The 16806-nt window shown below is 36.6% G+C and overlaps 1 protein-coding gene across 3 annotated transcripts; it reads left to right on the top strand.

Annotated features, from left to right (window-relative positions):
* The first annotated feature begins 270 nt into the window (after positions 1 to 270).
* Positions 271 to 7209, top strand: LOC120144750 (phosphoinositide phosphatase SAC3-like). 3 transcript variants are annotated; one of them, XM_039158742.1, is made up of 16 exons: positions 271 to 550; positions 750 to 954; positions 1044 to 1209; positions 1436 to 1658; positions 1776 to 1852; positions 2018 to 2205; positions 2302 to 2399; positions 2659 to 2792; positions 2950 to 3078; positions 3392 to 3755; positions 4282 to 4403; positions 4692 to 4802; positions 5301 to 5489; positions 5833 to 6009; positions 6463 to 6568; positions 6921 to 7209. In XM_039158742.1, exons 1-16 carry the CDS (start codon positions 434 to 436, stop codon positions 6999 to 7001), a joined length of 2487 nt encoding a protein of 828 aa, XP_039014673.1. In that variant the 5' UTR covers positions 271 to 433; the 3' UTR covers positions 7002 to 7209. The 3 variants fall into 3 exon arrangements, with proteins under 3 accessions (XP_039014673.1, XP_039014669.1, XP_039014677.1); XM_039158738.1 differs by having other exon boundaries at positions 1044 to 1290; XM_039158746.1 differs by lacking the exon at positions 4692 to 4802 and having other exon boundaries at positions 1044 to 1290.
* Positions 7210 to 16806: the final 9597 nt, after the last annotated feature.

The raw sequence follows: 16806 nt of genomic DNA, 5'->3' as shown, positions 1-16806 counted from the left end.
TTTGCATCTGGAGGTCCTTGGATCGTTGGATCAAGGTCTGATCCAACGGCTGAGAGAAGAACGGCGGCTGAAGCTGAGATCAAACCCTAAATGAATTTTAGAGTTTTGTTAGGTTTGGGCCTTCAATATTATTTGTAATTATTTAATAATAATAATATATATAAAATTATAATAATATATTAATAATAATATTAAAAACAAATGGGTAAAAAAAATTAGTATCTTCATTTATTATTTGCAAAGGAAGAGAGGCTTTCGTTCGACAAGAATAAATTAATTTTGGATTAAGGTATTGTTTTTTTTTCCTCAACAAAAAATAAAAGCAAGAAAAGTTCCGTCGTCGGTGCATGCTGTTTTGATAAATTCCCTGAGCCTGGGGCTCGGGGAGATCTGAATCTATAAACTGAAAACGGAGGGAATAAAGACGCTTACCATGGAATCATCCGCTGCAAAAAGTTGCGATTACGAAAATATTAACGATAATGGGAGCTCCTCCCAATCGCAACCGTCTACGTGTATGCAGAAATTCAGACTCTACGAAACTCGATCGGTAGTTTTTCTTTCATTTCTATTTTTTTAACAATTCTGTATCACTGTTTCTTTGTTTTCTTCGATTTCATTAATTTACTCTGTTAACAGCTTAGTTCGGATGTACTTTTACTGGAATGGATTGTTTTGATGTTGAACTATTAAATTAAGTGGAAGAAGAATTTTGTTTTAACTAATTTCATTTTGTTGTTTGTGTGCAGAGCTTTTATATGATTGGAAGGGACAAGAGTAGAACGTATTGGAGAGTGTTAAAGATAAACCGGCTTGATCCTTCTGAGCTGAACATTCGCGAAGATTCTACCATGTATTCGGAGAGTGAATGCTCCGAGTTGTTGAGACGAATACATGAAGGAAATATTTCTACCGGTGGATTGAAATTCGTTACAATTTGTTATGGCATTGTTGGTATGGATGTTGGAATTCCATTATGACTTGAGGGGACTATTAATTTTATTCAAATGATAATCTAATATGTAAATCGTTCCATGTTTTAGGGTTTATTAAATTTCTGGGGCCTTACTATATGCTTATTATTACACGAAGAAGGCAGATTGGCTCAATTCGTGGTCATAATGTGTATGCGGTTTCAAAGAGCGAGATGATTCCTGTTCCAAATTCAACTGTTAACTCGAACATGGCTGACTCTAAGGATGAGAATAGGTCTTCTTCTTTTCTGTTTGCTAATATACCTGGTCCACTTCTAAAAAGTCATGAATGTTGCGCAGAAAGATTTTCTGTTCTGTTCTGTTCTGCACTGAGATATGTAGAAAATTATGGGCATTCTATTATGTCCCTTTTGTTTTTTATTTTTAAATTAAGTGACTTCTGCTACGCATTATGCATTTGGATTTTAATTCGACAATAGTTGTTATACTTTTTTATTTAGGTACAAGAAGCTCCTGTGCACGGTTGATCTGACAAAGGACTTCTTCTTCAGCTACTCATACCATGTTATGCGTAGTCTTCAAAAGAACATGTGTAATAATGAACCAGGTCAGGTTCTTTATGAGACCATGTTTGTGTGGAATGAGTTCCTAACTCGAGGGATCCGCAATCACCTCCAGAATACTTTATGGACAGTTGCATTGGTTTACGGCTTCTTTAAGCAGGTTAAGGATGGTGCTCATTTGAAGTTATTATTAGCTAATATTTTATTAAGTTTCTGTTGTGCTTTTATAAGATGGATGGTTGGCTTTATAGTTTGACGTTGGTCTATATGAATGTAGGCCACACTTTCTATAGCTGGAAGGGATTTCAAACTTACGCTCATTGCAAGGCGATCCCGCCACTATGCTGGTACCAGGTAGGAAAGTTTTCCCACATTAAAGGGAAAAACACTCAGTTCCATTTTTGTAGAGCACTAATGCTATGTGAGATGAAATCCTACTGTTATTTTCTGTGATATGGATCTGGACAGTTATGGATTGGAACTTCTTCTCTTCATGTGCACATGATTTTTTGTATGTAGGTATTTAAAACGAGGGGTGAATGAGAAAGGCAGAGTAGCTAATGATGTTGAGACAGAGCAGATTGTGTTTGAGGATGTCCCTGATGGGCTTCCTGCAGAAATAACTTCAATTGTCCAGAACCGTGGCTCAATTCCACTGTTTTGGTCACAAGAAACCTCCCGTTTGAATCTTAAACCAGATATCATATGTATGTGCTTGTAATTGCTGGGAGTACTTCAGGTGCTGCTGCAGCCATTTTTCATTTGCTCTGAAAAAGGAAAACTAACCCTTTCTCCTTTTACAGTGTCAAAGGAGGACAAAAATTATGAAGCAACCAGACTTCATTTTGAAAATCTTGTCAAAAGATATGGCAACCCTATAATTATTTTGAATCTGATTAAGGTAATTTTCATTATATCACCCTGTATTCCTTTAAGGTTTCTTCGGCTGTATGTCTACATTATCCCGATTTTCTATTTTCGTTTATTATTTCATAAACTGATATATTTCTTAAAGATAATGCATGCGTAGAAAATCTAAAAATTGGTACAAAAGATTTTTTTTGGGGGCAGGGGGATAATACCGTACTTTGACGTAACTCTATGGTATAACTGATTTAATGATAAAGTTCTGAATCCTATTGCTTTTGTCTGATGAGCAGACACAAGAGAAGAAGCCTCGAGAGTCAATTCTTCGTCAAGAGTTTGCAAATGCAATCGATGTTATAAATAAAGATTTGTCAGAAGAGAATCGATTGAGGTTCCTTCACTGGGATCTGCACAAACATTCTCGGTGGTATGCCATAAGCTTGTTGTTTTGCCCCAAACTATTGCGTGTTATCCCTTCTTTCCCCATCTATTTATTCCTCTTTGCTCTTTGGTGTTGATTCATTTTTATTTTTATAGTTTGATTCCTCTTCAACTGTTAAAAACTTCCAATTTTTCTCTTCCAGCAAAGCAACAAATGTTTTGCTACTTTTGGGCAAAGTGGCTGCGTACGCATTAATGCTAACAGGTTTCTTTTATTGTCGGTTGACTTCAACCTTGAGACCTGAGGAGTGCATGGCTTGGTCTTCCTTTGAGTACGTTTTTCACATTTAGTAACTTCTAGTTTTGTATATGAAAATTTTGTAAATATGACATTTTTCCAAACCATAGTATTGAATGTAATCTAGATACCCAACCCAATCTCACTCATCAGTAGGCATTTTGAATTTGCAACGTGTTAGACTTTAGCATTAGGTTGGCACGTGGCTTTATGAATTATGGATATCTATCTATTATTAGTGTAATATGGTGAGACTTTGATGATGCCATGTTATAAGTATTAAAGATCTCTGCTTTGTATCTGGTAAAAGTTGAAAATGGCATTTTTGTCTTCAAACGATGATACAGGAACTTAAATGAGATTGACATATCACCCCGGAGATATCACAACAATGTTACTGATGATGCTTACAAGTTGGAGAGGAAATGTTCTGGATATAGTAATGTTACTAACGGAAATCATTCTCTCAAGCCTCCAACATTCCAAAGAGGTGTGCTTAGGACCAATTGTATTGACTGTCTGGATCGCACAAATGTTGCACAGTATGCATATGGATTGGGTGCTCTTGGACACCAGCTTCATGCTATAGGGATTAAAGATACCCCGAAGATAGATCTTAATGATCCTTTGGCAGATAATTTAATGGGGTTCTATGAGAGAATGGGTGACACACTTGCACACCAGTACGGTGGTTCTGCAGCTCACAATAAGGTATTCCAATTTGTGATTATAATACTGCAGCTCACAATAAGATATATTCTTAAATGTTGAAGCGGATGCCCTTGCCAAAGAAGGAACTGGTTGAAGCCTTTGTGTATTTATTTTGGCTTTCCTGCTGCTTTAGTCCTTAGTGTCGGGGCTGGGTGGTGGGTTTCCCCAGCATTTATTGGTTTTGGTTGGAATCGTCTACTATAGGATACCTTGCACCTGTTGGGTTTCAATTTTTGTTCGAACTATCCTAGTTGTTTATTTTAATAATATTCCTTGGGCACTCTTTCCCCCCTTCCGCTTGTCGACGTTAAATCTTGATTTGTCGTTGACTATGAAGGGAATTTTTAATGAGGCCCCGCCTTATTTTGAAAAAAAAAATTGTTCTTTGAGAAATAAATGACGAGGGTAATATGTGTTACTTAAGACTAGTTCAGGTAACATGCTTCAGCTGCCTGCTAAAATTTAGTTTAATTTCTAAATACAATCATCTCGATTAGTTAATTTTCTGTTCTTTTATACCATGCAGATATTCTCTGAGAGAAGGGGTCAGTGGAGAGCCGCAACCCAGTCACAGGAGTTCTTTAGAACACTTCAACGATACTATAGCAATGCGTATATGGATGCTGAGAAACAAGATGCAATTAATGTGTAAGTTTCAGTATTATGTGTATATTACTTTCGGGGTGAAAATTGATGTCTGTTTCACTTTGACAACGAATGGTATTAAAGCATGTTGCTCTACAACATTGATGCATATAGGTAGTTGGCCTTTTTTTGGGTTAATACATCCTTGATCCTAATTCAATGTAATAAAAGGCTCATATCTTTTATTTGGAGTTCAGTAAATTTGACATTTCTTGTAGCTATCATCAATTCATTTCTTAAATGTGTTATTGTTAGTATCTTGAGCAATTGAATTACTAATTCTTTGTGCAGATTTCTTGGGAATTTCCAGCCCCAGGCTGGTAAACCTGCTCTTTGGGAGTGGGGTTCAGATCAACATTATAGGGGAAAAAGCGGGGAAACCATTGTCGATGAAGATGGAAGGTAGTTTTCCAAGTAACCTTGAGCTTCATGCCTGAACCATAAAGTAGTATCTATAAACATCCTCCATTCTTTATTTTTGAGAACCACATCTTTGTGAATACGCTTTCTTCAATTTCTTATTTTGAATGCTCAACTTTCTTGTTAATTAGGAAATTATGGTTATGGGGCTTTTCTGAGTTATGGTGGAAATCCAGTAGAGGTTTCCCTTAACCCTATGTTTTTCTTGAGTTCCATCTTCTTTCCTACTTGTTTATTCACCCTAATTTCTTTTTATTACTGTTGTTTTTCTTCTAACCCACATCACATCCATATTTCTTCATAAACTATAACTCTTGTTCACAGTTTTACATATGCTTGATCAGATGTAATGAATTTAGTAAGTAGATAATGCATGGAAATGAGATTTTTTGCATTTCATTTTCTTCTTTGTTTTGGACTTTCTATTAGTCAGCTGGTTATTGCAGTGTATCACTACTCTTTCTAATCCTTAATTTTCAGGTCATTTTTCAAAAGATCATTTTCTGATGGAAACATTCTTCGTCAAACCGGGTCACCTACGCCAGCTACAAAAGATGAGCCAGAGAAATTTACCAATTCATCTTTGCCTGACCGATCACAAGGAAGTAGTGGCCTTTCAGAGTCATCACCCGAGATATCAACTTGTGGAAGTGATGTGTCATATTCAAGGTTACTGGCTTTCTATTCCCAATGTTGAGTGCCGTTTACTTTGAAATGTCATTGGTTTCTAATAGCTACAACCTTCTATTCCCATAAACAGCTGGGAGATGAGATGGGATCTACGGTTTCATTGGTATTGGTTGTTGAACCTTTAATCTATGCTTTGTTGAGCTAATCTTTTGTATCAGTGCTTTCGTAACTTATTAAGTCAAGTGTTTCTGCATGAATCAGCTGGTGGAACCTCATGTTTCACGGTTTCCTGTAATTAATGGATCATCCGTAGCATGTTGCATACATGGTTGTCCCTTTAAATTTCTTGTTTGATACATGTATCTTCATATTCTTTGCATAGGTTTACACCCTCTATGTCTCAAAGGCATTTGTTTGGAGATGTGCAAAGAGATCGCTATCTTGAAACTGGTCAAATTTTCTTTTATGGACATGGGGATGGAGTTAATAGATCTAACTTTGTTGACTTAGACTGGCTTTCATCCTCTGGAAATTCATGCGAGGACGAACCATATGAGAGGTACATTTTTCCTATTCTGTATTTCATGAATGCTCCAAAGCTCAACCTTCAAGGCTACAGTGGCATTTGTTGTTCAGATTAACATAGGCATAAACTTTTGCTATTTGTTATTTTCTGTTTGTACGCTTGTTTTTTGTGCTTATTACCTGTACCACTGGTTAAAGAAGAAGAGAGCAGCTTGAAAAATCAAATGATTTAATTTATTCAGAATCGGACCTGTTGTTCCCCAACCCTACAGCATAGTTTCCATTCAAGATAGAGCTTAGTAAGAGTTTCTTGACAGCGCCAAAAATGGAATCTTAAAATAGTGCAATTTTCCCCGACACTGGTGCGTGCATACAAAAGGGGCACTGCTGTTTCATGACTTGTTCTACAAGGTTTCTGCATTTGTATAAATTATGTATAACCTATGAGTGGAAACTAAATTTCAGACATCGTTATAAACATCTGCAGGTCATCACTACTTCAAAGCAGTCCAGGGCATTCATCAGAGAACGTTGTCAATGGAGTATTGGGAGAAACGACCCCATCTACCAGTGAATATGGATCAAGTATGAAGGTTGGTACTTGTATTGCCAGTGGAAGGCTCTCGAATCTTACTTTTATGGTTATATTATTATATATAAATTTTTTCACACGAAGAATGCACCATATATGAATCAAGGTTTTCTGATAAACTTGATTTGACTATAATAGTTTTACGTCTCATAATGCTAAGACATTCTCTTTTTGCCATAACCATGTACATCTCAACAAAATTTTCCTTGACACTAAGTTTTGCTTTCTTTATTCAATCTATATACCATTTATGCAATGTCTTATAAAACCTGCAGCTGTGAGTTTCTCGAGCACAAAAGTGGCTAACCCAAATATATATATATATATATATATATATATATATATATATGCAGGGAATGCAGCAGAAAGGGGCTGAGAAATTTCCCGATGGTTTTGTGCAGTGGGTAAACTATGGACATGTGCTTTCCCGTTGAAGGTTTGTTCAATTTCCTCAAATCGATGGGTCCATCTAGTCAAGCTGGCTCAATGACGGAAGCCGTTGAGGCAACAGGAGAAGCGGAACCACTTGTACTGACACTCTTATGTAAGATAACCTCGCCCGCAATCCAATCCCCCCATGTACTAGTACAGCAGTCATCCCAAAAAAAAAAACCCTCAAACCAGAAACTAATACTCCAAGAAACAGAGTAAATAAGTCAACACTTAAACACAGGATTCTTTTGGAGCCATCATCCATCTCTCTTTAATTCCTAGGGGCTTTTCAGTTTCGGTTGGTCGATCTTGTAAATATGTATTTTTCTTCTGCTCTTTTGAAGAGCTCCGTTTCCGAGTTTTCGGGTCTTTGATTCTTTATTTCCTTTTCATGTTCATCCATGGCCAGATGATAGATGGAAATGAAACCGACGTTGCATTTGAGGGGTGGGGGTGGGGGAAAGAATCAGTTTATAGGACTGATGCTGTCTTTATGGCAAGCTGCCAAGTTCTAGAGCTGTAAACTTCTTTTCAGCTTCCTGGTGTTTATTTTCATAAAGAATATTATATTATGTTAACTTTTTTAGTATAATTATTGTTTTGAAAAACAATGGTTGCAGTCTTGCAGGTATTTCTAGGGAATACATGAATTAAACTAGTCTAGATTGAAACACATGAATTAAACTAGTCTAGATTGAAACACACGACCAATTCCTCTTAACCAATAAATTTATACTTCTTTTTTCCCCTTTTCAAGGGTAGCGGATGAAATTATGCAAGTTTTAACCGTGGATTTATGTTAATTAAGACCAAGTCTTGAATGGAAGGTGAAGTTTTTACCGGTATACCGATGATTTGGCTGACCTAAAATTGCGGACGAGTACATTCGACATTTCAAATAGTTTTTGACTGCTCAACTTTTATAATGGATTTTGATATACTGACTTGATATAAATATAATGCATTTTGTTTTAGAATGTTTTTTTTAATAATAATGATAATAACGGTAATAATAATAATAAAACCTTTTTTTTTAGAAAAAGGAAATTCATTTATTCTAAACCAACATCGTCCAGTACAACAATGTTTGAAATACATAGTGGATCATCACTAACAAACCGAAAAAGAGAGTTGCAGGAAACAACCCATTTTGCTAGTTCATGAGCCACACGGTTTGCTGCTCTTGGCATATACATCACCGTGAGATTATAGCTCGTGTCTCGGAGAGAAGAAGACTGCCAACCGATAGATCAGGATACTTGGATCACAATCTATATCACAGCGTACGAGTCTTCTTCGATGTCCACCCGAATCCATCCATTTTCCTTTGCCAATTCAATCCCCACACGAAAAGCTTCAGCCTTCAAGATCTCGGCCGTGAGCGTACCAATCGGCTTCCGGGCATGGCCTCCCACATTCATTCCATTAAGATCCCTTGCTATAACTTCGATCGCCCCTTGCCCTGTGCCATTAAAGAAAGCACCATCAACGTTGAGTTTAAATCTATCAACCTTTGGTTTCTGCCATTGCTTTCCTCTATCCCGCGGTGGAGTGATCCAGGTCCTATTGCCATTATTTATTGCTGTAGTAAAGTCTGATCCTAAAAGCCATGCTGATTCGATGACCATCCTCGCTGGTTGGAGAATGTCAGAGTATAGCATGTTTAGCTTTCCACCATCCTTCAAATGAATAGGCGGGTTTATACATACATGTACATATACACACACACATTTTGCAGTTTATAACTATTATTATATTTTACACGTATTTATACCTTTTTTTATATAATTTACATCTATTATTTTCTATGTTAAATATAATTTTATATTAATAATAAATAATAAAAGGGAATCTATGGGAAAGTCTTCCAACTATAAGGGAAGCACATTTCCAATGATTGTTCATATAAAAGGTATCATTTTTATTCGAATGATATTTAAAGAAATTTTAATGTGATATTAACCTATTTTTAATATTAAGTAAGAATCAATGCAATGTCTTTTGTGTGGGGAATCCATTGTAAATTCTATCAACTATAAAAGAAGCGCATTTTTTAGGATTGTTCATCCAAATAGACAACTTTTTTTTGAATAAAGGAGTTCATTAGATTCCAATGGCGTCATTAATTATATCAATTCTAATACAATCAAGCTCATCACAGTAAAACCAGTTTGCCTCACAATTAATGTAAAACTCTTTTAGCTCATGGTTGGGGCAAGGAGCCCTCATGCTTCGTTGAGTAACAATCAGGTTGTGGAAACATCTTTGTTTCCATTGGCTAGCCTGTTAACAATTGAGATCGCGTCGCCTTCAATGATCGCGTTGTTCCAACCATTCTCAATTGCAAACTTGATCCCTTATGTGAATGCTTCAACTTCAATAGACTACGCAGTGAACGAGAAAGGAATTTGCCGACACATCCCACCAACCACCATTCCATTATTATTTTTTACAACAATTTTGATGGATGCAACATTGCTAGAGGTATTGCAAGCCCCATTCACATTGATATTTATAATAGAATTTAGTGGTTTAGTCCACGTTCGAGAGAGAAAAGAGGTCACCTAAGGGTGTGTCCAACCGTCTTTAACCTCAAAAACTCAGAACAGAGGTTCCAAGCTATAATGACTACATTTTTGCCTTTTTGAGTCTCTCCATCATGAAGAAACTTGTTCTGCATGTTCCATATATTCCATAAAAGCACAATCAATCTTTTGATCCCTATGTGATAAGCACAATCAATCTTGTGATCCCGATGTGATCCAATTGAGATACATACCAATCCAATCATGCTTTACAAAAGGCTTCATGCCACTCGATGATGTCTGTATTGAGGCCAAAAAGCTATAGAATGGTCATTGTTTTTGGGCAATCCTTAAGGGCGTGAAGCAACATTTTCATAATGTCCTCAAAGAAGAGACAAGCTCCCTCGAAAGGCGTGTATTCTTAAGTTTTTCTCATGTCAAAACGACATTGTGTCAAATCCTCCACCCAAAGATCTTTATTTTTAGTAGAACGAGAAGCTTGGTGAGGGTCTTCCAAATTCTTTCATTATCCCTCTCAAAATCTTTTTTTCAAAGAAGTGACCAATTATAGCTCGATTTAACTGAGAAACAACCCGAAGTAGATGACTCCATATTAGCTTGTCAGATTTGTAATAAGCAATAAGGGTCCCCAGAACCTTGTCCACATCTTCAATTGAAAGAACTCGTCTTGTCTTTCTTTTATCCCATCTTGACACCCTTGAAAGCATAAAATCTGAGCATTTGATAGGGTTGTTAACATTGTCAAGTAGGAGTTTGTCTAGCAAACCAGGAGGAGTCCCCCCAAGTGTCATGTAAGGCCCTGAATCTCAGGTTAGTAGTTTGGGTCAACCTGAGACTCATATATTGAGCCAAATGACCCATTAGAATAGTTTGGACCTATTTAAAAAGAGAGTGGCCTTGAGTTAGGCCCAAGGGTTAGGATGATTTTAAGTTGAAACTAAAAGCATAGGGACTAAAAGTGTAGTTTACCCATGGTTTATATTAAAAGTTGAAACCCCCTATTTCTATATGGTTAACGTGAACCACTCCCCCTTATTTTCTCACCAAAAACTTTTTTTCTTCCTTCCATCTTTTTTTCTTCTTATTCCTTTCCAAGTTGAGATTATAGGAGTTTCAAGTGTAAGTCTGGGTAACCAAGGTAAGATTATTAATCTCTACTCTTAAAGCTTCAATTCAAATCCTATTTCTCAAGTTTTTCACTTAGTTTCCAAAAATGGGTTTTTGAGAGGTTCAAAAGAATAGATGGATTTGGCTTGTTCTATTAGATTCAAGTTATAGGAAACGTTTTTATCATTAACCCAACCACTTAGTTGAGTTAGTACACCTTTTCTTACCTTTGATTAGTGAAAGAAGTGGGAGAAAGTTAAAAAACAAGGAGAAAAGAGAAAGTTGTCTCTTGAGTGATTTGAGGGCATTTTAGCAACCAAGAATCAAGGTAACACAATCACAACTTCTTCATATCACTTATAAGTCATTAGAGATGCATTATAGCTTAAAGATGAGTTATGGAGCATTCATGGTAGGTTATACATTTTGTGGTTTTAGCATGCTTAAAGCATTCTTTATTATTCCTGATATCAAATAAGACATTTAAACACTAATGGGGGACCACGTTAGGACATTTTGGGTAGTTAGTTGGGTGTTTTTGTTCCAAAACAGGACCCTTTGTAGCGATGGTATCGATATTGTACGAATAATATCGATATTGTTCATCTTTCAGGCAAAAACTAGGCTATTTTTAAAGAGGTAGTATCGATACTCATTACCCAAATTTGGGGTATTTTTCAAAACATCGAACCTAAATTTGGTATCGATACTCAGGCAAGTATCGATACCCCAACACTAGAGTATCAATATTATACCTAGAGTATCGATACAACCTTACCCAACTAGTCTGGGGGTATTGATACCAGCAGGTGGGTATCGATATCAAAGGTTTAGTATCGATACTAAATCGATACCCACAAAAATTTTTGGATAATTAATCCAATGATTAAGAGATCAGACTCAGGGTACCCATATACTCATATGTATAACAAATAAGTCTCCAAGTGATAACAATAATTTATATCATAATGATAACAACAATAACTACTAGGATTATATAAAACTAGCCTTAATTGTACACTCGAGAAACGATCAGGACACCTATGTTACTTTAGAAATGATACTAGTATTGATCAATAGAATCAGTCCGAAATCCTTAGGTAGTGCTCGAGGAACTTTAAACTGACTAACTAGGGTCGAGGCTCGACACTAGCGAGGGGTGGGTTAGTCGAGGGTGTTGTGTCCGTTGTAGAGATTCCGGGCCTCATCCTCGATAGACTAGAGGGGTGCTTGAGCTCCGAGATGCAGAACATTCAGTTGCACCGCGATGTCTACCATAGAGTAGAGAGTACAACATACGAGTATACTCACTGTTGCATTTTTACCAGTTAGCTTGAGCATTTGATGAACACTTTTAGTATGAATTAGTTGTTGATGTGACATTGGGCTAGTTAGCTCAACGTTTGGAATTTGTTTCCTTACGCAGGTTAGTAGAGGAGCAGTCAAGGAAGCCTTAGAGCAGCGAGATCTATACCAAGTGCAATAGAGTACAAATCTAGTTCTTCTTTAGAGGGCATGTATATTTGTAGACCCCCGTTTTGTATATTTGAGTCGTAACTATTTTAAACGACTGTCTGTATATTTTGAATTATTATTTTTAGGAGCTTATGATGTATACATATTTTATAAACGTGGTCACTTTACGTTATTTTGATTATTTTCAAGAAAAAAAAATTGATTAAGAAATTAAAAAAATTGGTTAGTCACTCCGATGGTTCCATGTGGAATTCTAACCGGTCGACTGTGTGTCGTTCTTGTTTAGGGTGATACATGTCACCAAACATTTTTGCATGACCATCGTATCCAACTATCTAGAAGAAACTGTCTTTAAAAGATTCCTCTACTTTAAAAATGATATCCCACGCATGAGATGCTCGATCCCTCAGTTTGGCGTCAAAAAAGTCATGATTAGGGAAATACTTTTCTCTCAACACCTTTCCTGCTAAAGAATCGGGGTCTTGTAGAATCCTTCACACTTGTGTGCCAAACAGTGCTAGATTGAATATTTTGAGGTCCTTGAAGCTTAAGCATCATTCTCACTTAGCTCTGCATATCTTGTCCCAGAAGACCATTACCCAACCTCTTTTGTCCTGCTTTCCTTACCACCAGAAGGATCGTATCTGGGAAGTGATACCCTCGATAATTCCCTCCGGAAGTAGATAGCAAGACATTACATAAGTGGGAAGGGCTTGTACAACTGGCTTGAGGAAGATCTCACAACCTTTGAAAGAAAAAAGATTATTGGTTCAACCCTTTATGCGTTTAGTGATTTTGTTAAAAAAACTGAAAGTGATGATCTTCCCTTTACCAACTAAAAGCAACAAACCAAGATAAGAGCCTGGTTCTTCCTTTTCAACAACTTTGAAAATCTTGAGTATGTTATCTCGGTGCTCCTGTTGCGTGTTAGTATTGAAGTAAATACTAGATTGTCATAGTTAATCTTTTTCTAGAAGCCTCTTCATATGTGCTATATAGATTTTCACCCTTTTTGGCTTCCTCTACCAATTTCTTAAAGAAAATGATGTTATCATCAGCGTATAGAAAGTGTGTGATCCTTGGACCTCTGATGTTGGCACAGACCCCTTTAATCAAACCTTTTTGGTGTGCATCTGTTAAAATTGGAAATACTTGTATTGTGTAATACCTCATGTATTAGAATAGAAATAATACATGTATATATACAATTTGATCTAACCAACTAACTGTCAATCAGTTACAATTAAAACAGAAAAATAACTAACTTAAACTTCTAACACTCCCCCTCAAGTTGGTGGGTAGAAAATATCTTTTACCCCCAACTTGGATACAAGATATTCATGTTGTTGTACACCAAGAGCTTTAGTAAATATATCTGCTAATTGCTCTGAAGAAGATACAAACTCTGTCTTGATAAGCCATTCTTGTATTTTTTCCCTTACAAAATGGCAGTCGATTTCTATATGCTTTGTGCGCTCATGATAAATTGGATTTGCTGCAATTTGAAGAGCACCCTTGTTGTCACAATACAGTTTGATCGGATGCTTTCTTGCTAACCCAAGCTCATTGGCTAAACCATTTAACCAAGTCAACTCTGCTGATGTAATAGCCATGCTTCTATATTCTGCTTTGGCAGATGATCTAGCTATGACATTTTGCTTCTTAGATTTCCATGAAATCAGTGAATTTCCAAACTTAACACAAAATCCAGAAACATATCTTCTTGTGATAGGACATGCAGCCCAGTCTGAGTCACAATATGCCTTAAGTTCACTGCTGCTGTTTGAATTCATCAAAATCCCTTGACCAGGATTCCTTTTAATGTACCTCACTATCCTCAAGGCAGAATGCAAGTGAGATTCCTTTGGCTGTTGCATAAATTGACTCAAGTAATGCACAACAAAAGTTATGTCAGGTCTGGTATGTGTGAGGTAAATGAGTCTTCCAATGAGCCTCTGATAAACACTCTTGTCAGCTAATAACTCATCAACTTCATTACTCCTTTTTTTGCATAATTTGTCATACTCTGATGTAGTAAGTCTGAAATTCTGTTCAAGGGGTGTTTTTGCTGGTTTTGAGCCACTTACTCCTGTTTTCTCAATCAACTTAAGTGCATACTTACGCTGATTAACTAAAATTCCTTCTTTTGATCTCATAATTTCAAGACCTAAAAAATACTTCAATTCACCAAGATCTTTCATCTTAAACTTTTTGTTCAAAAGATTCTTCAAATCATCAATCAAACTATTATCATTGCCAGTAATCAACAAGTCATCAACATAAATCAACAAAACTACAATTTTCTTGTCCTTCCTCAATGTGAACAAAGAATAATCAAACTTACTTTGTTCATAACCAGCCCCCAAAAGAGCCTCAGTTAACTTCAAATTCCACTGCCTAGATGCTTGTTTCAAACCGTAAAGGGATTTTTGCAGTCTACATACCATATTCTCCCCCTGACTGCAAAAACCAAGAGGAAGTTCCATATATACTTCCTCAGACAAATCTCCTTGTAAAAAAGCATTATATACATCAAGCTGAAACAGAGGCCAATCAAAGACAGAAGCATGGCAAGGAGAAAACGAACAGTGACCAATTTAACCACTGGTGAGAAGGTATCCACGTAATCTACACCCTCTCTCTGACTATAACCTTTGGCCACCAATCGGGCCTTAAATCTTTCTATAGTACCAGCAGCATTCTATTTAATCCTATAGACCCATTTGCAACCAATAGGAACTTTTCCAGAAGGCAAAGATACAACTGACCAAATTTTATTTGTTTCAAGGGCAAGAATTTCATCCTTCATAGCCTGTACCCATTCTGGATGTTGAATTGCCTCATGATAGGATGTAGGTTCAACAGAGTGTGAAATAGAAGAAACAAAAGATTGTGAACTAAAAGGAAGATGCTCATAGGAAATAAAATCTGAAATGGGATAAGTGGAAGTGGAAACAGAATTACAATTAAAATCAGTCAACCATTGAGGCTGTTTAGGGACCCTAGTAGATTTCCTAACCAAGACCGGAGCTACTGGCCTATAGGAGTTTCTAGATGTTGTGATGATTGCATAGAACCAGAGCTGAAGGAGAATCAGATGAAACAATAGGAACAGGTTGTCGCCCAAAAGAGAGGTCTAAAAACTCAGAATCAGGAACAGAAGGAGTAGAAGAAAAGAAATAACCAGTCTGAACAGGAAAGTGAAAGGGAAATACCTGTTCATGAAAAATAACATCTCTATTGACAAAAAATTTCTTAGAGGTAAGATCAAACAAGAGATAGCCTTTTTGAGTGTTAGAGTATCCCATAAAAACAGAAGGTACTAGGAGAAAACTTATCAGTTTGTTTAGGAACAGTAGCATAACATAAACAACCAAAAACTTTCAGAATAGACATATCAGGAGGTTTGTGATAAAGAATTTCATAAGGTGTTTTCCATTGCAAAACAGAAGAAGGAAGTCAGTTTATAAGGAAACAAGCTGTCAACACACATTCACCCCAGAATTTAATAGGCACTTTTGAATGAAAACGTAAAGCCCTAGCCAGTTCTAAAAGATGTCTATGTTTTCTTTCTGCAACTCCATTTTGATGTGGGGTTTGAACACAAGAACTTTGATGCAAAATACCAAGAGAAGAGAAAAAAGGAGAGCAACAAGAATTGAAAATTTCTGTACCATTGTCACTTCTAACTATTTTAGTGATAGAAGCAAATTGAGTGGAGGTAAATGAGAGAAACTGTTTGAGAAACAAAACAACATCGTTTTTAAGCCTTAAGAGATAAACCCAAGTCATTCTAGTGCAATCATCAACAATAGTCAAGAAATACCTATGACCACTATGAGTAGATATCCTATAAGACCCCATAAATCTATATGAATTAATTCAAAAGGTTTTGAGGACCGAGTAGTACTGAGAGGAAATGGTAATCTGGTCTGTTTTGCTAAAGGAACACATTGCAAGTATGAATAGACTTTATATCAAATTTATCACAAATATAAGAGGACAGTTTTTTTTATAGCAGAAGCAGAAGCATGCCCAAATCTAGCATGCCAAAGACTAGTTTTATTGAAATCAGAAACAACAGGTATATGATGAATACAAGAATTAACCCCAGAACCAATCAAAGAATTAGAAAGCAAACCAGTAGCTCCTTTAGTAGACTCAAAAATATAAAGGCCATTAAGCCTTCTACCAATCCCCTTGATCATGCCACTGTAAGGATCCTGCAGGATACAAATGTCAGGATGAAAGGAAATGATGCATGCATGATCTTTGACAAGCCGAGAAACAGAAAGTAAATTATGAGCAAAACTTGGAACAAACAAAACATTAAACAGAACAATATCAGAGGTTAACCTATGAGACCCTATATGAGACACAAGCTCATTTTGACCATTTGGAAGATGAACATAGCGATGGGAAGAACATGAAACAGGAAATTGCAAACCCTTAAAATCAGACAAAATATGATCAGTTGCACCAGTATCAACTATCCAATGAACGCAAGCACTACTGGAAGCAGGTAAATTACAAGCAACAGTACCTGCAAGATTCACACTGGAATCTACGGTTGAGCTTTTGTTCAACAGATGCAAGATCTGATTGTATTGCTTAAGGTAAAGGTGGGAACAACCGAGACAGGAGAGCAAATCGTCAAACTGTTTCAGTCTCCCCATCC

This window comes from Hibiscus syriacus, unplaced genomic scaffold (genome assembly GCF_006381635.1).
Source record: "Hibiscus syriacus cultivar Baekdansim isolate YM2019G1 unplaced genomic scaffold, ASM638163v2 tig00002317_pilon, whole genome shotgun sequence".
NCBI classification, from domain to species: Eukaryota; Viridiplantae; Streptophyta; class Magnoliopsida; order Malvales; family Malvaceae; genus Hibiscus; species Hibiscus syriacus.
The sequence above is the reverse complement of the archived record's forward strand: the minus strand, read 5'-3'. Positions and strand labels throughout refer to the sequence as shown.

What these genes read in the sequence shown, in the direction of transcription:
- LOC120144750 (XM_039158738.1), top strand. Translation starts at nt 434, where the DNA reads ATGGAATCATCCGCTGCAAAAAGTTGCGATTACGAAAATATTAACGAT. An exon ending in AATTTGTTATGGCATTGTTG is followed by an intron (nt 955 to 1,043) that starts GTATGGATGTTG and finishes TCCATGTTTTAG; the next exon opens with GGTTTATTAAATTTCTGGGG. An exon ending in AAACAAGATGCAATTAATGT is followed by an intron (nt 4,404 to 4,691) that starts GTAAGTTTCAGT and finishes TTCTTTGTGCAG; the next exon opens with ATTTCTTGGGAATTTCCAGC.